Here is a 23,482-nt window from a genome sequence, read left to right as displayed (position 1 = left end):
GAGGATTTTTTAACATCTAATGCTTTATATATTAATCCATTATAAATAAACATGGTACATGCAAAACAGCTGTTGTTAAAACACATTTAGGAATTTTAATGTATGGCATACTAAATTTCTACATTTGACACTTAAGTGAAAACTACATAAAAATCCAAATTACTTTGCGCTAGTCAACATTTATAGTTCACCATGTCTACTTACTTTCATACAATTAAGATTGCTGTACAAACAATTCAAGAAATCCTACAAAGTGCTAGTACAAATATCATGTTGTTTGATAAATAAAATGAATTATCACTGCCACCTATAAATATATATTTATACATTTGAAATAGTATCCTTGGTTGTTAGAAATGTCATTAGGCCACTAAAGTTTTCATAATTTGTTGTTAACCATACAGGGTTATGTAGGAAAAAAAAAAACTGGTTTCATTTTTAGTTGTGTTTTTCTTTATTATAATGTTCTTACTATACATAGCAGCTAATGTACATCTGTGTATAATGCATTTTGTTTTTAGTACTACAGTATTCCATAACACAGGGTATATTTTTCCTATGTTACTCTAGTCGCACACTAAGTTCATGAAATATTACTAGAGAAGTATGTAGATTTGAAGTGATAAGTTCATGAATGAAGGAGCATTATATTTTTAAGGGGACACTGCATGAATAGCAGAACTGATTGCAAATTATACGATTTAATTTCAAAACTGAAAAGAAAATAACACATATATAATTATAAAATGAAATCCACATTTTTGTCTTTCAGTCAAGGCTGCAAAATAAACTTGCGTTTATCACGTAATCAACTATTTTGTATTTCTACCAGACAATGCAAAACATCTTAACAGGTGATTTTTTTCACGTTATATTGTGAGCCCTTTTTAGTGATTTCAAAACTAACATTCTATACAAATTTGTTTTGTGAATAAGATAATATATTTTTATTCAAAATTAAAAAAGATGCAGTTATGCTCACTGTAAATCACAAAGTAGAAAATAATATGCACAGTATGCACATGCTCAGACAAAACATTTTTTTTTTTCTCACCTGTTCAGAGTTACCAAATAAGATTTACATAATATCGTCCAGCTCACAGCTTATAACTGATTTTCATTTTAAATTACATTCTTTCTAGAATAAGTAACTTCACAAAGAAAGAACTGAAATGACTTCTTGATCTAAGTTCGCTCCTCCCATTCCTTAAAATAAAACAGATTCCTCTTAGGTGACCCTCAGCTCCCTATAAACCTATTATTGCTTAAACAGTGCCATTAAACACATCTGTTTTGAATGTCTCTGCTTTCATTTAGGATTGCAAAATTTTTGTGGTAGGCACAGCATAACATAACTGTTTCAGCTATAAAGGCAAAAATATTAGTGCAAGTACATTTTGTGTAGGGTGGTCTAGTTTTCCTCCCTTGTCATCAAACACATGGAGGTTAGGTTAGTTAGCAATTCCAAAGAGGCCCTGGTGTGGGTAAGTATGTGCACATGAGCATGCCCTGTGGAAAAACTGGCACCTTGTGCAGTGCGTATTTCTTCTTTGTGCCTGACAGTCCCTGGCAGTTTTATGTTACATTTAATTGTATTACAGAATCATTGATAGAATGGAAAATAGTTAAATAAACTTATTTTCTATTCTAACAAATATACTTTTTCATTCATGAAATGAAACTAAGAAGCTAGTATTTAATTTAGTTTACATATACTATATACCCATCATGTTATATGGGACTAAAGAAAGAATATGTTTAAACAAATAACAAATATTCCAAAATTCCAAAACTCATGACAGACAAGTCCAGTAAATGTACTACCGTAATGTTTTAAAAGTCTCTTTCTAGTAAAATGACAACTTATACCTTTGACTTCATATTTAAAGGTAATGTACAGAATGCAATTTTAAGTGCACTGTTATAGGTTTCAAACATTGACCAAGAATATAAAAAAAGAAAACAAGTTGCAAGCCTTTTTTGCTTATTGTATATCATGGTGTTTTTCTGCATAATATTAGAATGTTGAGATAAACATATATCATCAATAAGATTGACTTAACTGGATTTTAGCTCTATTTACATTTCATTACAACATTCTCTACATTCATAATGGCTAACAAGGTACAACACCCTAGTATTACAACATTCAAAAGTGTAACTCATTTATGTGATCTAGTATAAAATTATGTTTAGGGGGCTTCCAATATTGCATCATCAACATCATCTTGTAATTAATGTTACATGACACTGATCTATTTACCAAATACACAATTTATTTTACTACAACAGATGTGTTCCCTTTGGTTTCTTTAATTAACTTGATGATTTTAGTCTGTTCTACTAAATTAACTAATTGCTAAATTAATTAATTTTATTTTTAAAATATGTAATAATTAAATGCTTAGGAATTTTCCCAATGATTTTGGCTTTACAGTGGTATAATGGTTAACACTGCAGATTCACAACTTCAGAGTTTTGAGTTAGAATCCCAGCCCAGAAACTCCTTGTGTAAAGACTGCTTGTTTGCTATGTGTTTTAGGTAGATTTTATACAGATTTTCAAATCTAAACTGACCAGCTACATGAGAGTATGGATGAGTGTTAGTGTACCCTTAGATGAGGCTCTGCCAACTGTAGGCTCCTGTTTTGTGCCTGATTCACAAAAGACCTAAACTGGACCTGGTTTTAAAAATATAACTGTGTGGAATTTACACATTCTTCATAGGTTTTTATCTTAGTTCCATTGTTTTTTCTTGCTTCCAAAAGACATACATGTTAGCCAAATTTATGATTGCAATTTGAGCTGATAATACTGAATGTGGGTGTGCCAAGTGTGTCCTGTGATGTACTGCTCAGTTGGAACTTCCATGGGCCCAATGCTGCTGGTACAAACTGTCCTTCAGTAACTCTGAACTGGATTATCGTGTTTGGGAAATAGAAGAAAAAAATATATTTTTTGGATATATTTTAGCATCTTGCAAATTATTTTTTATAATTACACTGTCTGAAATATATTATAATAGTTTATTGATTACCATATGAATGAAGGTAGATGGTGACTGTTCACAAAAAATATACAAAAGAGCTTTTCACTAAAATATTTGTGGAATTATTTTTAATATGCAAGGAATTCAAAACTGAAACTGATATAACTGAAATAACAGGACTTTGTAAAGTATCTTTATTAAAATAAAGTTCTTACATTATTCATTAATCATAACATTCCATATTCAATATAATAAGGAACTCTAATATAGACAGAGTATGAGAAAATACATCTTATAAACATGTGTACTGAGTGCTAATATTTACAGTAGATTATTCTGCACTCTGTTACTAAGATAATTGCTCATCTTATCCAAGACACAGCCATGTTATATAAACTTGTGTGAACCAAGACATTCATGAACCAAACAAAGAGGGTAACCTTTTCAAAATAAAGATACACCTTTAAAACAGTATTACAAATATAAGTTTGATGTAAAAATAGAAAAAGGTAAGAAAGTCTGAATAATACCAGATGCATAGGTGTAAGAAGATTGAGCAGAATTGGATTTGGCTTTACATCAAGCTTTAAAGATTCTCAAAGATTTAACCTTTAAATCCTCTACTTACCTAAAGTAGTCTACACGAGGCTACTGTTGTATCAGTTTCTCAAGGGCACCTTAAAAGTTGACTGATAGGTGAAAGTTGTTGGTCTGCTTTTACAATCAACATACATTTTTTACAAATAACTTACTGATATATACATTCCAAATAATACAAAATGTTTAGATGTGTAAATCAATAAACTCATTCTGTGCAAGGCAGAATTCAATACTTCCCCAATAAAAGATCAAAAGAACTGGAATAATTTATAAAAGAACAAACCACAAAAAAAAATTCCACATTCCACAATGTGTTATGTTTTTCTTACAGAAAGTATGTTTTTAATTTCAAAATTTCCAACTCTGATAATTTATGTACCTAAAGTTTTACATATTACAGCAGTGTTCAGTAAAAGGATTACATATATAGTTAATAATTTGAATAGTTCTACGAATACAACTTTCTAGTTACACTATGCCTTTCTTTTATGCGCTAGTTGGTTACCAGTAGGTATAACCTGAAAACCACATAAAGTTAGCACCACATTTACCCACTCTACTGCAAGATTTGAAACGAGTTTAAAAAATTTTAAATTGTAAAACATTCATGCTGCACGCATTAAAGGTCAGGACCTACAAACAATAAAGTCATAGATTCTAAAGTTTCTTTTTTTCGGCTAAGCTTCAGACTTATTTAGAATGCAGGATATCAATGAGGAGCATACTTGATTGAGTATCCAGTATAGCCTTTGACATCTTATACATGCAAAATGTACACAAAACAAAATTGTAATATATTTTAGGTGCAGAATAATCCTATAACCAATTAAAGTCTAGAAAGCTCCTTGAACCAACCTTAACAGAAGAGTAGGAAAGGACCTTACCTGATATATACAGTATCTCTTGACAACACATCTGCTGCAGGTTGGTTCCCTCATAGACTTGAAGAATCACTTTAATCTGACACACTTATTAGATTTTGCAGAAAAGATAAACTATGTAGAGGATTCACAATGTATTCTTATTTTAATAGCAAGGAGAAAGGTGAAGAAACAAACTGGGGCTATATTTGTATGACTATAACACAGTAAAAACAGAACTATGGCAAAATTAAATATGGAAATATAACCTTATTACCCCAACTTTGTAAATTGCCTAATTTCATGGAAATAAACAATGAAAATATGTTCATAGGGTTATGGTGTCTCTATATCACATGTGAAATTTTTACTTGCATATAATAATGAACATGCAACACATTGTCATTTTCTGGTGTCATGACTGGCAAGTATAGGGTTAAATATATTTACAAACTTTAAAATAAAGCACAAAATACAGTCCAGTAAAACAGAGAAAAACTGTAAATAACCATTTAGTTTAGCATAGTTTCTTAGACTATTTTGACAGTTTGTCTTATGTTAATACATTTTATGGTGAAGAAAATCGTACATGGAAATGTTGCTCTTGATATGCTATTGAAGAATTCTGCTTCTTGATTTTTCTAATTTAAGCAGTGGTAAAAATATATTTGTTAACATAGCTTGAAGGCATGACTTATGTAATGATGCTATTGGATTAATGGTTTTTTACAAGTGTAAAAAATACAAGTACAAGTTTTTAACTGTGAGCGCAAACAAAGGCTATGGGACTAATACAACACATTAAGTGAAAGGTAAAGGTAACGTTCTTGCTTCTTGCGATTCCCAGGGTCAAAACAAACCATTCTATGGCATAAACTCCATCTTGTGAAAACCACCTACTTAAAAAATAACTATTAGGTAATTAGAGACAAACCCAGTTAAATTTTATCTTACTTTTAAATATATTCATTTATTTATATTTTTCAGTTACTTCATTACTTCCTGGCATACTCTGTAGAGATGCAAAAGGAAGACTTGTAGACTAAAAATTTATTCAATGAGATAGTGCATATAAAATTTGGCCATGGCTGTAAGTTTCATTAGTACACGTCTTCTTATGCTACTGACAATAACTACTCCTTTTTTAAAACTATCTTTCAGTGGTATTTCTTCCAATTGTAAACCTTCTACTTTACCTTGTACTTGCCCACCACTTGCAATAGTTACATAACTTCTAGAATTGAGCAGGACAAGTCCTTCTTAAAATTAAAAAGAGCTGTTAGAAAAGGTTTTTGTTAATGAATTTAGATGTATTTTCAACCCACTAAATCAGGCATTACAATAATATGTAGATGGTATTAATGTGTTTGACAAAATATGTAAGTATTTGTAAGTGTTGATAGAATATCATTAGTGCCACTCAACACAAGAATATTAAGTCTAGTTTTCTCCACTCTAGCTGCAGTTGCATTCCTAATCTCTTGATATTCAATTGATAAGACTTCCAAATTAATGGGTCCACTGACTTATATCATCATAAGCATCAAAAAGACTTTTGCCTACAATCTTCCTGATGCAACATTTACTTTTTTGTTTTAAATGGAAGAGAGAGCCTTGGTAGACAACATAGTCAAGTTCTACTGAATAAATGAAACTGCCTTGCTAAACTGTTCAAAAATAGCTTACAGATTAGGACAGTAGCCCAGGACTGTCATCTGCTTCTGTATGTGCAGATGACTTGTGATCGAGTTGTAAGCCTCTGAGTCATTAATTTGAGCTAATATTACAGTCTTTAGAAAGTGAAAGTTTATTTAACCTGCCACAAAGATGGGAGTAGCCTATAGTTATCAACATTAAAAAGTTTCCAATTCCAAATACTCTTAATGAGATCTTTTTCTGTGTTGAAGGGGCATGAAATGAATTTCCAATTGTTCTACCTTTATATGTAACCATAATCTATTGTATTCTAAAAGCAAAGCCTCCAAGCAACACAAGGTATTAGCTGAATTTCATAACTGCTGATGTGCATGAAATCTCTATAATGTTGTAATCTCCAACAGAGCACAGTAATATTAATACTGTATATCTGACATGTTTAAATGTGATGTGAGCACTTCTGTAAGGTTACTTTCAAGCATGACTTTTGTCTGCAGAACTTACATTTGTGCAGAGAGCATGATAGTATTCAAATGAACTGTACTCAAGATAATTTCTGATGATCTGTAGCCATTGACATACAAATTGCCACATTCAATAGTAATGTTTGAACAATGAAACATTTTTACAACCAAATAGCAGTAATCTCTAAAGGTTTTTCACAGGAACACAAGTCAACTGGCTAATGTATTAATCTTAGAAATCCTCATCTTTCTAATTACTATTCCAGGGTAAACATTAGTGATATTTTAAACAGAAGCTTTATCTTTAAGTGTCACATTTGTTCCACAGTTAAAACTTAATTTTGTCATCTAAATTCTCCCTCAATCTTAGATGTAAATATAAATGAATAAATGGAACAAGTTAGTTATTAGCTAAACAAATTACATTAATAGACATTAATAGACAGAACAGTCAATTTGGAAATATGTGATCCACTGAATGTCTGTGTCTCTGCAACCCACTAAAGGTGACTGGGAAAATCCTGTAGTATGGGTTAGTATCCTTGCTTAACTTGAATTAAGTGAAACTCACAGAACTTTACCTTTTTATCAGCTACACTATTCTTGCAAAGTAGTAACTCACTTTCGAAGAACCCACTTGCTGATGTTTTATCCTGATGTGTGTCCAATAAACTATTGAGTTACCAATGTTTACTTGCAGGCTAAAGAAGGCTTTTACCTTCTCTTAATTGACTGCTCTTAAATAAGTAAGATGGTTTAATTTCAGTCTCACAAATGTTTGACTGCATTTTGAAAATTTCCCTGCAAGATGAAGTAAAATATGAATAGAGTCCACAATTGGGGAATCACTTGCCTGTATAAGATCTTACAGTTATCAGGAGCTGGTGCTCTACCAAATAAATTAAGGATATGTCACTACGGTTCTCTGAAACAATTATGAGGAGTCACAGAACTAGTACAGAATATGAAAAACATTCCATGGTGTTAAAAGTTGCAAGGAAAAATTTAAGGAAATGGAAAGAACACAAAACATCCACTCTTCCAGCAGCAGGTCATCCTTTGATAATGGTCAACATGAATAACACGTTTTGTCAGAGAAATTACTATTCCATGACCAAACAAAGAGCATGGGTATTTGTTTAAAATGGGATTTGCTGCTTTAAGGACAAAAAATCTGCAGCACAGATAAGGCAGCTATGGTATAGTGACTATACTGATTTTTCTGAGTAAATTTTTACCTATTAACATACATTAAATTGTACAAAGGCGTGAGGCAAACTCGAGGTTGCATGAGAAAAATGTCATCTGGTCTTTTAGAAAACACAGAAACTCATTTAGGCTAAATGAAAATTAATGTGGTGCTTTCAACAGAATCATATTAAGCATTGCTTAATGGAAATATACATAGGTAAATCACTGAGGATAACCTGTGTCACTTGGCAAAGGCACTTAGATCACGGTAAAAAATGTTTCCATTAGCACGACATTATCAAGCATATAACCAAGGTAACAATGAGATATCCTTAAAATAAGAAGGTGACTGTCATTGAATGAGCTAGACAAGTCCAAAGTTTACTCCAAGAAAACACTGAAAGATTGGGAAGTGTGACTTCTGAAGGCATGTACAGGGATGGGTATATTTGGAAAGTTAAACTTAAATGTAAGGCATGTGTTCTGACAACATCTACTGTACGTTGTGACAATACTAAATATCTTCTGGCAAGCTAGATTCCCAGGATGGAGAAGGAGTCCACTTATTATAATAATAATGACAAAAGCACAAATATTTATTGTATGCATATTTAAATGTACAAATGATCACAGATCAACATTCAGGTATGTTTTCTGTATTATAAAAATAATTGTTGACAGAAAATATACAAATATAAGTTCATCATTTAAGGTTGTGTTTATATGAATTGATAATATATTTAAGACTTCAAGCAAAAAGGTAGAGTTTAATAAACTATGGGGGCAATTACATTTTGAGTGTTAATAACTTTACTACTTAAATATATTAAGTAGCACAAGTCCTGCATGAAAGAATACACTGAAGTAAAATAAAAACAAAACATTTTTCATTATTTCATGAACTGGAAAGGGTAGGAAGAACTGGCCCCTAAAGTCATAAAGAACACATTTCAGACTTTCAGTAACATCAGCACACCTGTATGTCAAAAACATTACAATCTTGACACCCAAGTCTCTCTCCCTGGTTTTTAAAGTGCTCATTAGTTTTTTATGCTTGCATTATGTCTTTATTTGACAGACCATAGATATTTTCACCTGGTTTACACAAAGGAATTATGAAAAAAATGCATTTAACACAGTCTAATGGTGTTTTATTAGCAGAATGAAATACAAACAGGCACATTAAAACACATTTGAAGAAATGTCTCTTGTCTAGGTAATTAATACAGTGTCAACTCTGTGGAAAAGAAATCAACTGTACCATTTTCTTCCTAGAAGGTTGGCCATACTTGGGCATAATTTTAATTTCAAAGAAACATATCTTGGAAGTATTCATCAAACTCTTCTTCCCTGATGGGACAAAAATAGTAAACTAGTATTAGACAATCATCTATCAGTGTTAAATAAAGTACAGGTATGCACATACAGTATATATATACTGCTCAAAAAAATTAAAAGAGCATCAAGTCAATGAAACTTCTGAGATATTGATCTGGTCAATTAAGTAGCAAAGAGGGTTGTTAATCACTTTCAGCTACTTTGGTATTAATGGAATTTAACAACAGGTGCACTAGAGGGGTGGAGGCCACTGACATTTTTCCCTCCTCATCTTTTCTGACTGTTGTTTTCACTAGTTTTGCATTTGGCTACGGTCAGGGTCAATACTGGTAGCATGAAGCAATACCTGGACCCCACAGAGGTTGCACAGGCAGTCCAACTACTCCAGGATGGCACATCAATACGTATCATTGCCAGAAGGTTTGCTGTGTCTCCCAGCACAGTCTCAAGGGCATGGAGGAGATTCCAGGAGACAGGCAGTTACTCTAGGAGAGCTGGACAGAGCCGTAGAGGCCACTGACATTTTTCCCTCCTCATCTTTTCTGACTGTTGTTTTCACTAGTTTTGCATTTGGCTACGGTCAGGGTCAATACTGGTAGCATGAAGCAATACCTGGACCCCACAGAGGTTGCACAGGCAGTCCAACTACTCCAGGATGGCACATCAATACGTATCATTGCCAGAAGGTTTGCTGTGTCTCCCAGCACAGTCTCAAGGGCATGGAGGAGATTCCAGGAGACAGGCAGTTACTCTAGGAGAGCTGGACAGGGCAGTAGAAGGTCCTTAACCCATCAGCAGGATCGGCATCTGCTCCTTTGGGCAAGGAGGAACAGGATGAGCACTGCCAGAGCCCTACAAAATGACCTCCAGCAGGCCACTGGTGTGAATGTCTTTGACCAAACAATCAGAAACAGACTTCATGAGGGTGGCCTGAGGGCCCGACATCCTCTATTGGGCCCTGTGCTCACTGCCCGGCATCGTGGAGCTTGACTGGCTTTTGCCATAAAATACCAGAATTGGCAGGTCCACAACTGACATCCTGTGCTTTTCACAGATGAGAGCAGGTTCACCCTGAGCACATGTGACAGACGTGAAAGGGTCTGGAGAAGCTGTGGAGAACATCATGCCACCTGTAACATTGTTCAGCATGACTGGTTTGGTGGTGGGTCAGTGATTGTATGGGGAGGCATATCCACGGAGGGACGCACGGACCTCCACAGGCTAGACAACGACACCTTGACTGCCATTAGGTATCAGGATGAAATCCTTGGACCCATTGTCAGACCCTGAATGTGGCTGATGCAGTGGATCGAGGGTTCCTCCTGGAGCACGACAATTCCCGGCCTCATGTGGCGAGAGTATGCAGGCAGTTCCTGGAAGATGAAGGAATGGATACCATTGACTGGCCCCTGACCTAAATCTAATAAAACACCTCTGGGACATTATGTTTTGGTCCATCCGACGGCACCAGGTTGGACCTCAGACTGTCCGGGAGCTCAGTGATGCCCTGGTCCATATCTGGGAGGAGATCCCCCAGGACACCATCCATCATCTCGTTAGGAGCATGCCCCGATGTTGTCAGGTATGCATACAAGCATGTTGGGGCCTTACAAACTACTGAGTATGATTTTTAGTTGTTGCAATGAAATTTCGGCAAAATGGACTAGCCTGCCACATCATTTTCACACTTTGATTTTCAGGGTGTCTTTGAATTCAGCCCTCTGTAGGTTTACATTGCCATCAAACGATGTGGCATCCTTTTTTTCCTAACACATTACCCAGTCCATATCAGTGATGATACTCGAAGTCCCTAAGTAAGGCAAAGTAACTGTTTTTACCCCCGAACCTGGAAATACTTCCGGTGCCAGAACATTGCACATGGTTGGATCTGCAACAAAACAGAGGAGCCTTTCCCTAGCAGCACCCTCTGGTGGCACCTGGGGAACCCAACAGGGCTGCCCTTCAGAACTACAATTTTCATGTAGCTCTATGGGTGTCCAAACTGGAATCATATCAAGCGGCCACCGCCATCCATAATACTGGGGGAACAGCTACCCAAGGGAGGCAGTGTCCCTCCGTCCATCTAATATATCATCCTCTCGACTGGAAAAAGGAATAGAAACCATACCAGCCAGGATGCACATCCATTCACATTGCTCATCCATGATGGCCTCCCGGTCAAATAATGACAGAGTTTGAGAAATAGACTTTACAGGAAAGTGCTTGAGAAAGAAGCACCAGTGAAGAGAGGTTGAGACACACTCGAATACAAAGGAAACATGCCAAAAATACATGTAGGGCAAGAGAAAGTAAATGTTTTTAATTATAATTATTCTATTACCTGCCTCTGTATATATGCACAGTGTATATATATATATATATATATATATATATATATATATATATACACACATACACACACACACATATAGAAAGTTATATATATATACAAATACACATAAAAGTTATATATATATGTATATATATACTGTACATACACATACTGTAGTACAGTTATAAATAATACATACTTTCAAAAGGTCATTAGATAATGCAGCACAAATCAAAGCATCATTATAATAGTATATTTGGAGCCTTCAACTTATTATGTGACAAACCTGAATGATTGCCTTCATACTGCCATTCTTCACTCTGCTTTCTCAACAAAGTATCTATGCAGACTTTTGCTCCATCATGTTATTTGTACTGTGCTTTTTTGCAAAAATCAATGCTGCCGTAAACACATTTATATACAGTTTTTGGTTGGGTACATTTGGATGTGAACAGAAGTAAAAGTGACCGTATTGTAAATGTGCTAACTAACTTCATAGCTCAGCCTAGACTTCAGAGTACACTAAGAGCATTCTAACACTAGGGGGTTTTACTCGCCAAACCCCCCGGCCTGCACTACGCACCAGCCACTTCATGTCTCTGCACTCGCGTATGTGGATTTCACTTTCACCAAACAACAAAGCTTTTAATTCTTGCGGATAGGCTTCTTCATTGGGAAGAAATACTACTTTCCCCTGATGTCAACACGAATTAGACGATCTACAAGTCTCCAACTTAAAGTTTAAAGCCAAACAATATATTCAATCTCTTTACGCTGTAATAATTTCCGTTTGTTTGCGCTAATGCGATCTTTACCATCAGTTTTTTGAGACTTTCGAATTTTTGTACTTCCATTATCTCTAACCTGCTCTGCATGTGTATTGCGCCAATGTTTTTGAATTCTTGACGACATTCTACTTTGTTATCTACTCTTTGTCTTCTATTTCCGGCCTCGGGCGTGGTTAAATCTCTTGACACAAAGTCATGTCTTACAGGACGTGAAAGCGTCTCTCTGAGAAAGTCAAATCTTGTCTCTTTTCCCAAGATTTTTTTATTATAATAGAGAGATATCTTTTGAAACATTACTGTATATGCACAAGAACAACAAAAGGAACAAATCTAACAATATAGATTAATGCCTCAGAGAATGTACATGGTTTACATATATGTTAATACTATAGAGGATGGTATAAGACCAGCAATACAATAGTTACTGACTCCTGAGATTAAGCACAATCATATTATGATGTTAGACTAAAAAATGTAATTTCATTAACAGTGTGCAACTAAGATAAAATTCATCTCTATTTGTTACAATGTTTTAATGGATGGATCTCCATTGAAATGCAACTTAACACTAGAATTACCAGCACCTACGAAAAAACTTGTAGATCTGTCCCACCTTAAATCACTTCACAACTCTCCATCAGCGTCTTTTGTCCTGTAAATGTGTTGATAAGCAGCAAGCAGCCCGCTATCACATCCCCCACCGCCGCACAGTTTTCTCGGCTCAAGTCTGTTTACCTGCGTGTCAGTTGCTTGGAGTTGTATAGAGTGAGAAGTCAAGCAAAATGACACCTTTTATAAATACTATATCATTATTTGGAACACATGCATTTCATGTGTGTTCCGTGTCTACAACAATCTATGTACAGTAAACACATCGTTAAAACAGAAACATTTTTCATGTTTTAATAATAATTGACAAAATGTAGACATGAAGTGTATAATGTGTAAGCCTGAATTCGAAATATCAAATAAACACTTTCACAAAAGGTACAAATATAACAGAACAAGTGCGCTTCTATTCAAGAATATAACTGCAGAAAAAGAACCCACGTTAGGGTGCAACATTGACACGCATTTGCTACAACCGCTTCGGTGGTGCAACGGTATCAACTGTTGACTGGTAATCAAAACTTCACGGGTTCGATCCCGGACGAGTCCATTTTGAGAAGTGAGCTCCTCTTATTCTTACTATTTTAGAATAACAACATACATTTGATTTCATTTTGTCACAGCCAGTGTAAATGTATGATACTTGTAAAGGTTAGCTTTGTTTTTTTTTTTTAATTCAGATTTATTCTCTCAGTCACATTCACGATCCCCCCCACCCCCCCATCTGACACTGCTGTTTTCACATAAAGACGCGCTATAACAGAGATGAATTCAGATCATGACGACTGTTCTACATCGGAGCAAGAATGCACATTGCACTGTTGCCATCACTGTACTTTGTATATGTACACGGGAAGCTCTGCAGTCTACTTGTGACTTTACGCTGTAGGAAGTAAGTAAATAAATAAAGGTAAATAAGTAAATAGCATTTGATCTGGCTCTTATATACAAAGTACAGTGACGGCAGCTTCCACCTGCAGCTATAGACTCTCCACTCTAGGTTATTTTTCTAAACTCATAACTGTAAAATATCAGTTGCGTACTGTTTGACTTTTTAAACAAACGGCATTTTGATGCTGTTCAAACATGGATAATAAAAAAAAATGTTTTACTGCTGTATTCAAACTAATTTACATTAATGAACTACCTGAGGTTTCTAATGTTTTAATTACTCATAGTTAAATAATAAACAGCAATAAAACCAACCTTGTTTTCTCATCAACATTTGGAGCTGGACCTTTCCAGTAGTGGGATTCAGATAAATCTTCACTCTCTTTGCTATCTGAAGAATATAAATGAAAGAAAGAAGTTAATATTTTGAGGCAGCTCATTTTATTGTGGTGTGTGTACTTACTCAATTAAATTTTCTTAAACTTAACATGCTCTCTATGTAGCATGGTCAAGAGTAATGAGCTTCAGTGAACTAATATTATTCTGGTAAAAAACATAATTTACATAAAAGTAATACATTAGTTACGTTGCACTTCTGATACATCCAATTAACAGCACTATAACCAACGCCCATTGTCTAAGGAAATTTCCTGGGTAAAGTCAGGTAATACACCTAGATAGCAAGCACTATAAAGCTCCAGTGGTACGGAGACAGAAGTAGAGGCAGAAGTGGTATCCTTAAGTCCAAGACAAGCCCTAGTCACCCTAGTCTATCTCAGTATATAACTATTGATAACCCAAGTTCAAGATGGTAATGCAAGCAATCTGGGCATCAAAAGGATCTTTCCTGTTCCAGAATGACTGTGGCACTGGAAAGCCAGGTCCATAAAGACATGGTTTGACAAGATTGATGTTGACAAAGTCAAGTGGCCTGCACAGAGCCCCAACCTCAAACCTACTGAACACGTTTGCAATAAATTGGAACACCAACTGCAAGCCAGGTCTTCTCATCCAACATCAGTATCGGACCTCAGAAATGCTCTTTTGACTGAATGGAATGTAGGCTCAAATTCCTACAGACACACTTAAAAATCTTTTGGAATATCTCCCCTGAAGAGTGGAGGCTACTACAGCAACAAAGTGGAGGGCCAACTCCTATTAATGTTCATGGTTTTGGAATAGAATGTCCAAGAAGCTCAAATAGCTGTGATAGTCAGTAGTCCAGAAACCTTTGGCCATATAGCATACAATACCATAAATACAAAATTATGTTGCATATAATTGCGTAGTATCCAGCAAACTAAAGAAATCTTTAAAAAATTAATAATATTACTTTCCCATTAAAAATAGCATGTAAATATTAGTTCTGTACTGTTTTAATGCCACTGCAGTCATAACTAGAGATTTTGAAAAAGGCATCTGACTTTGCAATATGTATTGAGCAGCAGATATATTAGAATTAGCTACTATTAGAAACCAATTTATAACCGTTAAACTGGCAGAAACACAGACTTCAGTTTAGTCAGAAGAGTTTACAATACAAGATATTAGCATTTGTTGCAGTGTTAAGTCCTAGAGAGACACTGGAATGGACAGAGAAATGCAGAAATAATCTAGTTCAAAATTTTGCTCTCTAAAAGGACACCAGGAAGCGCCCCATAAACAAAATAGATAAAATGGATAAACAGAAAGAAGAGGCAACCAGCCTTCAAATACCGGGAGGACACTGAAGTGTTGATTATGGAGGCCTGCATTTTCTTTCTCAGACCCTGGTCATTCAACTTTACTTCACTATACAATACATGGAACATAAGGTATTACTAAAAAAAATTGTCTGTGCAATTTTCTTCATATCATGATGCAATGTATACCTTCATCAGATTCTTCTGTGCTCTTAGAACTTGGAGGTAAGTTATCTAAAAAAAATTTTAAAAAACGGAATTACTGATATTGTTTCAACAGAGCTGGCTGTTCAAAAACATTTCAGAATATAGAACATATTAAAATATGCAACAAACATTCATTTTTTTAATACTCAACCAGCTTTACAACAAAACAAATTAATATCTAAGGAGTAACAAGTGTATTTGTAATTTCACTATATTTAATTTTACCATTATTTTCAACAAGCATTTGTGTGCTTCCGAAGTTGGCTCATTAAACAAGCAAATAGAGGGCTGGATTTTAACAGGAGGTCTGCATGTTTAAATGCTAAACTTTTCTAATCAACTCCCTAATTTAGCGATAGGTATTTTTAAGGATTCATAACAAGTGTCAATTTTCATTGGTGCCTGTGAAAACAGTTATAATCAAATTTCTCTATTTATCATCACTTTTTCTTGCTATTGGTTACTATCTGGCACATACAAACCCTAGCTGGTTTTAAAGGGATGAAATGCCAAGTCTCTGATATTATTTAGAAAAATTCTTTCTGAGGTATGCAGATGTTATGAAGCCTGCTTTTTGAGTTCTAGTTATAAGCGTCATCAGTCAAACTTTTAAACTCACTAACTACTTTGAGTAAAAATGCTGAATTATTTTGGCCCCATATTATAAGAACCGTGTTTAACATATAATGCAAAGTAGTGACAAAAAGTAGTATGGGAGTGATTTAAATCACCGTAAGTCTAAAAAACAGTAACATGAAAAAACTGTAAGATATGAGAAGAGTGGTTCTTGCTTCTAGAAAACCCCAAGTTCATGGGAAGAAAACAAATGAAAGTTGGGGGTTACCATTGAATCAACTTGGGTAAATTCAAACAACAGATGTTAAAATATTTTTTGATATTATCTAACAAAAATTATTTTTTAGATTTTAAAGATCATATTATATCTATTATCACGGTGTATGTGCACACTATTCCTTACCTTGGCAGCATGTCTTAATATTCTTAAAAAAAAGCAAGTTTATTAACTAAAGACTAAAAATTGTTATTTAGCAGCTGCTGACTGCATGTGAAATTAGCAGTTGTTTCCTGTGATGTTTTATCCTTTAAAAAGTTATTTTCTGCAGTTTGTTATAAGTATATAAATTAAATACAAGAAAGGAATTAGCTAAATAGCTTCATTTCATTAATAGAGAGGTAGCAAAACAGAACACAAGTCTTTGTAAATGGCTGCTATAATTTTTACTAAATAAATAACAAATAAATATAAATTTTTAGTTGATCTAACAATAAATGCATATTTTTTGCAGTAATTGAAACTACTACGTACCACTTCTTTTTTTGTGTGTGTGTTTTGTTTTTGAGGTTGATTTGGATTTTTTTACTGCTGGTTCCTCTTGGCTATATTGTTCTTGACATGTCTTTAATGCCTTAACTTCTTTTCTCCTTTAAGGAAAATATGAAAAATCTTTACTATTTCAATAAAGGTTAATAAGTTTTAGTGACAGACATATCTATAAAAAGACATACAACACATACACCATATTATGACAAAAATAACACAAAGAAGAAATAGGATAATTATAAACTAAATATTGTGCCTCTGAACAGAACAGAAATGTATCTGCAATACTAGGAGCATTGGGATCAAAGGATGGAAAAATTATTTTAGATGACCCAGCACACACTTATTCTGTACTATATAATGCCCAGGAGGGAGTGGGCAGCCAGCTGGCCTAGGTCACCAGAACTGTGATTGTGTCTAATTTTTTATATTACAACTGACTACAGACCCTCCAAAGGTAATGTTAATGGCCAGACAGTGTTAGGTTCCACTTATGTTTTTCAGTTTAAAACTGCTTTGTTTTAATGTGTTTTTAAAGAAATATGTATCTTTATGTGTATACATTATGTAATTAGTAGTTTGTAAAGTCGTAATTGCGTTTTACTTCTGAATGCTTTGAGCCTGCAACTGTAGTTAAGAGTGCAAAGCAAAAATAAAATGAATTACAAATCCCATAACAACAACACAAACATGATTACAAAATAACAAAAATTAGTACTGGAATGAAACAAGGATATATTAAGGAGATCTAGAGCAGACAAATGGTGTGCTTGACACTTCATATTGCACAAGGACAGGATTACCCCACACATATTGTACTATTCCTAAAGGTCCTAATAAAACAGGGAAAACGAAATAACTTTAAGACTAAAGATCACTTTTGATTAAGGGGTTGAAAATGATGAAACTTGCATGTGCAGTCTCTGCGTTTGTATTGGTAAAATAGACTACTAAAGAATGTAAGATTTACTTCTAGTTGTGGAGCGAATGAAAATTTCTTTGAAAAATCTACATATACAAATAAAATTTGCCTGTCAACTTCCTATTTCTGTTTTGTATGACAGACCATGAAGTTGGTAAAATAAAATAAAAATGAGAAAGTCAGAAATCTAATAGTTTGTCAGAAAATTCTCATCAGTACAATTATTCATTTTCCCTATTCTGCATTGAAAATTGAAATGGTCATATATGTTGACCGAGTTAATACTTAAATGCATTGATTATCCAATGTAAGTAACATTAAATATTTACTGCTTCATACTCTTTATTTTTGCTTAATTTTTCAAATACCATGACTCAATGATTTCAGTCCCTTTTTCATATTAAGTATCGAGTTTTTAAGCAGGATGTTATAATGGAATAGTGCTTAGCACTAATACCCAAAAGCTATAGTATTGGGCTAAAACATTGTCTTACACACAGTCAATGGAGTGTTTACACTTTCTTCTTAAATTTGTTTAAGTTCTTTTTCTGCATAAGCCTGTTTCCACAAAAGAGATGTTAGTTTGAATAACAACAAATAAATCTGCCCAGTGTGAGTGAGTGGTGAGTGTACTAATCAGGATTGACACTATATTATATATACACACACGCACACACACACACACACACGCACACACACACACAGGTAAAATTCTGTTACAACGAAATTTTCATTACAACGAAGTATTTTTATGGTCCCGACAGCTTCCCCATATGACATGAGTCTATAGAAATCTCATTACTACGAAATACATTCACCACATATTTTCATTGCAATGAAGTGCCCAAAACATCTTGAAATGCCTGAATGAGTCATCCACAGAGCAGTTACTTCTGTGGTCGCAGCTCAGTTGTGCACAACAATCCCCAAACAGAAACACTGTCATTTTTTTTTTTCTTTCTTTGAACTTTCCTTGTTCTGTTTTCTTTGCTGTTTTTGTTTTCGGTGGATTTCAGTGATACCTTTTGCTTATTGCTTGTCAAAATTTTCAAAACATCCATTGAAATTTAACTCACTGTCACCCTCCTATAGACACGGCAGACATGAAAAAACAACAGTTCATATTAGAAGAAAAAAAATTTTTTTTACATTTTTTGCCGCTCTTGATTGCGGCAAAAAGAAAAAAGACATTGCCAGTGAATTTGGAATTTCGCCATTGACACTGTCAACATTCTTCAAAGACCGAGCCAAAAAAGAAGAAAAATCTCGGGTTGCAAACTGCTGCATTTGAAGACATCGAAAAAGCAGTTTTTATGTGGTTCAGTAATGTTCGCTCAAGAAACATTCCTATTAATGCGGCACTCATTCAAAAAAAATGTGAGGTTTATAAACTCTCTTGGGACCTCCCCCAACTGGACAACACGCTGAAAAGCATCCCGAAATGCGATCACCGCATCTGTGGAAGACTGTTTATCCATTGCCGGAGCAACAGCAGGCTCACAGCTCTGCTGCAGCTCATCACCGAAGCAAACAGAAAAGATCTCAGTGGGTGAAACAAGGAACATTGTAAATGCAGGGAATTACTTTGCCACTAACCTGGCCACGACCCTGCCTAACTGCTGTGTCTGTGTATAGGAGAATGGTAAATCACCCCACGATAAATAACCCTGCTATTCCTGCGTCAAGCTGAATAATGCTGGTTTTGCTAAAGTATTGAGACTAAGCCTCGTGTTTTGGGGTGCAAGGCAGGGACTTATAGCACGACCCCGATCTTTTCTGATTTGCTTCTGTGCCGCTTCACTGCAGAGCTGTAACCCTGCTGTTGCCCTGCCCTGGCAATGGACAAACAATCTTCCACAGACGCGGCAATCACGTTTCGGGACGCACTTCAGTGTGTTGTTCCCGTTGGGTGGGGAGTGGGGTGCTCCCAAAAGAGTTCAGAAACCTCATAATATGAAGAAGAAGAAAAGGATGATTCGGTTTCTGATTGGTAACTGTGCTGGCCACAACATGCTTCCACATTTAGATAATGTTCACATTGAATTCCTCCCACCCAATTGCACAGCAGTGCTTTAGCCATTGGATTTAGGCATCATTCGCACCCTGAAAGTGTATTATTGCAAGGAAATACTGAGAAAAATTATCGTCAGCATAACTTGCAAACAGGAGGAGATTAAAATTAACACGAAAGAAGCTATTGAAATGATTGCAAATGCCTGGATGCAAGTTAAAGAAAGCACTATATTGACAAACACAGAAGCTCATTACTACAAAATTTTCATTAGAACGAAATATTTTTTAGGTCCCTGGCAGTTCGTTGTAATAGAATTTTATCTGTATGTATGTATGTATGTATGTATGTATGTGTGTGTGTGTGTGTGTGTGTGTGTGTGTGCGTGTGTTTTATAATATATATATATATATAAATAGGAATAAGGAATTTCTTAAAAATGAATGAATGAATTGGATTTTGAACATCTAAAATGTTAAGATTTTGTGACATTATTTGTATTGTTGAGTTATTAGTTTAACTAATTTGAGATTTAGATGCCTTGTTAAAAATGCAAAGCAACTTGTATTTTCTATCTTGATGTTTCACAATTTGTTTGTTTGTTAAAATTTAAATCCTTTTTATTCCTTTCTAAAATGAGACCAAAGTTTTTTTTAAGTAGAAAAGATGACACCCATACTTGTAAGTAGTATGTTTTTCTATTCTTCACTTTATTCTTGGACAGTTCCTTCATACTCATGTCATGCTTACTTTAAACATTACTGTATAATGTGTATAAGCAATGTGGGAAGTAATAATTAATGGAGCAATTATCAGACAATGGGTTTACTGAAAAATAGAGGGTCTGTTGTCAGAAGGGGCATAAAGTAACATATAAAGACAAAACTGGGAACGTCAACTTCACTTTATTATTTTTCTGTGTTCTATAAAGATATACGTAAGCTGTCTACATAAGATGGGTCAGTCCGTTATAATCTTACATTTTACAGCAGTAATATCACCAACCCACTTTACACCCAAAGGTTTGCATACAACTCTAACACTGCATACTAAAAGCAACTTACCTATGATGATAATTTAATTTGTATGAACATTCAGGACACAGCCCTGGAGGGAAAAAAATGCTCAGTACAGTAAATAAGTATATATATATATATATATATATATATATATATATATATATATATATATATATATATATATATATATATATATATATTTATATAGAATTATATAGAAATATAATTTAATCTCTAAAAGTATGCTGAACAGCAATTAAGCCTGCAAAACTGATATTATCTAAGTTAGCTCTCTAAGTAAGCTGCTTATCCAGGGTAAGATTGTGTGGCACCAGAAGCCTATATCAGTATGCAAAGGAGGCAAGGTGGAAACAACACCTGGACAGTTCATCGCAGGATGAAAACACACACACTAGGGCCAATTTAGCAGTGAGAGGAACTTGGAGCACCTGGGGGAAACCCTTCTTACTGCAAGGCAGCAGCTCTACCACTGTGCTAGTGCTGAACAGGCACACACACACACACACACACAACACACACACACACACACACACACACACACACACACACACACACACACACACACACGCACGCACACACACACACACCCACACATTAACAATCTACATGAAAAACATTGCCAGCAAGGAGGTACAGGTCTTCAGTAGTACAAAATGTTTGACACAATATAACATGATTAAAAAGTCTTCTTACTGAGTTTTACAAGTGCGTTCTTCTTTTCTCCATGCTCAATATAACCGAAGTTTACCTCCCAGCTTTTCAAACCTTCTTTTTTATTACAGAACTTGTTTCCACAAAAAAATTGTCCTAAAATGATCAAGTGAGAGAAGCAGAGGATTTCTTAGATAATTTAATAGGGAACAGCATTTTAAAATTCATTTAGAAATGTACACAGGTCACAGACTTCTCATGCAAGTATACATGCAACATTATTAACAGCTTAATATTTCACCATGAAACATACACATTTTTGAGGTAAACAAAAGAGAACAAAATTAACCTAAAGCAACCATTCTAATAACCTGGCATGAAATTAGATTAATTAATATACTTTTTTTTTTTTTGGCTGCCAGTTTTAAATGACTAATGTTACCTAGAAATTTTAAAATGAATACTATAATACTGTGCCAATGTCTTGAAGCAGATTTTAGAATACCCTGTGATTTTAAAATGTATTTTTTTTAGTGTTTCACTTCCATGCAGTCCACCACAAATAAACATATTAACAGCTCATGTATGGGGGGAACACATACAATTAGGAAGTTAACTATATTTAAAAATAAAATGTTAAACCTAATGGAAAATACCAGTACCAGTATTACCCATCCAGGTAATAACCCATGCTCCTCCCTGACCGGGATGACCATTCTCCTCCTACTATATAATTTGTATATATATTGTATATAAAGTTGTTTATTTGTTTTTTAAAATATAAAAACACATTAATACAATAGAAAGCAACAAGAATGTTGTGTGTTTTTAAAACAAGTTAGTTTTTAATGTGACATCTCTTGGAATGCAAGAACTGAAGCAACTCCCTTTGGTACATTTCTATATAACTTTTGAAGTCTTTTTCTGGTAAATTATTGCAGAATCTTGATGGATTCATCATAGCACTTCTTTTAACTTGGGCTCATTTTGCTTCTTTTCTCTATCCAAGTAATCCAACACAGCTTCTATTGTGCTGAGGCTGGAGCTCTCAAGTGGCTATTCCAAGAGTGTTCTACATGTAGACTTCTGCTCCAAGTCTATAAATTGTGTTTGCAACGTGCCTGGGGTTGTTACTGTGCTGAAAGAGTAAATTCCTGTCAATACATCCATTTCCAAAAAGTACAAAATGATGAATCAACATCATTTTTCATAAATCAAAATGCCATCAATTTTGAACCGATCCTCTACACTGTTGGCTGAAATGCACCTCAAGATCAATGCAGAACAGAAATCACGCTTTACAGAATGCTGTAGACATGTACCATTGTACTTGTTGCAAACTCTACCTCTGACATTCTGACGTCTATGAATAAAAAAATTCTAAATTTGGAATCACTGCTCCATAAGACTTGCTGTCACTTCCTGCTTTATGGAATTATGTGTAGTGCTTGTTGACTTCCCACAAAAATATATTTCTTAGCTGTTACATGCCTTGCTTTTAAAGCTTATTTTTATTGGAATAGCATGTACTTTGGTGCCAGATAACTCTAAGATGCTCAACATTTCCCTGGATTTCTTTTTTTCCTTAAGGAAGTATCCTTTACCTAGTGCAAGGACAAAGTCTTCCAGTTCATTTTCTAACTTCAGCTTGCACAATTCATTCAAATTTCTTTATGATAACTTGAACATCACGTCATGAAAGTTCAGTCTGATCTGTTATTGTTTGATAACTATAACCTTTTTGATACAAGAGAACAATTTAAATCTGTCAAAGTGTGTTAGTTTAGCTATTTCTGAATATCTGAGAATTAACCATAGAGAACAGTCTAGAAATATATAGCAGGTATATTTAATATATGAAATTTACAGGTGCTTGTGAGAAAGGCAGACAAGTCAACACATATACATT

At 34.6% G+C, this 23,482-nt stretch overlaps 1 protein-coding gene across 1 annotated transcript in view; it reads right to left on the bottom strand.

Moving 5' to 3' along the window:
* Window positions 1-8,507: 8,507 nt before the first annotated feature.
* The window catches only part of fra10ac1 (FRA10A associated CGG repeat 1), a 78,351-nt gene continuing 63,376 nt past the window's right edge, over window positions 8,508-23,482 (bottom strand). Inside the window, exons 9-14 of the mRNA XM_028795476.2 lie at window positions 21,616-21,729; window positions 20,947-20,989; window positions 16,935-17,050; window positions 15,590-15,634; window positions 14,034-14,109; window positions 8,508-9,110 (exon numbers count right to left, since the gene is read on the bottom strand). Of these exons, the coding sequence (XP_028651309.1) occupies window positions 9,068-9,110; window positions 14,034-14,109; window positions 15,590-15,634; window positions 16,935-17,050; window positions 20,947-20,989; window positions 21,616-21,729 (437 nt within the window). The 3' untranslated portion in view covers window positions 8,508-9,067. The remainder of the gene's footprint in view (window positions 9,111-14,033; window positions 14,110-15,589; window positions 15,635-16,934; window positions 17,051-20,946; window positions 20,990-21,615; window positions 21,730-23,482) is intronic.

This window comes from Erpetoichthys calabaricus, chromosome 2 (assembly GCF_900747795.2).
Source record: "Erpetoichthys calabaricus chromosome 2, fErpCal1.3, whole genome shotgun sequence".
Classification (NCBI taxonomy): Eukaryota; Metazoa; Chordata; class Cladistia; order Polypteriformes; family Polypteridae; genus Erpetoichthys; species Erpetoichthys calabaricus.
This window is presented reverse-complemented; position numbering and strand designations above follow the sequence as displayed.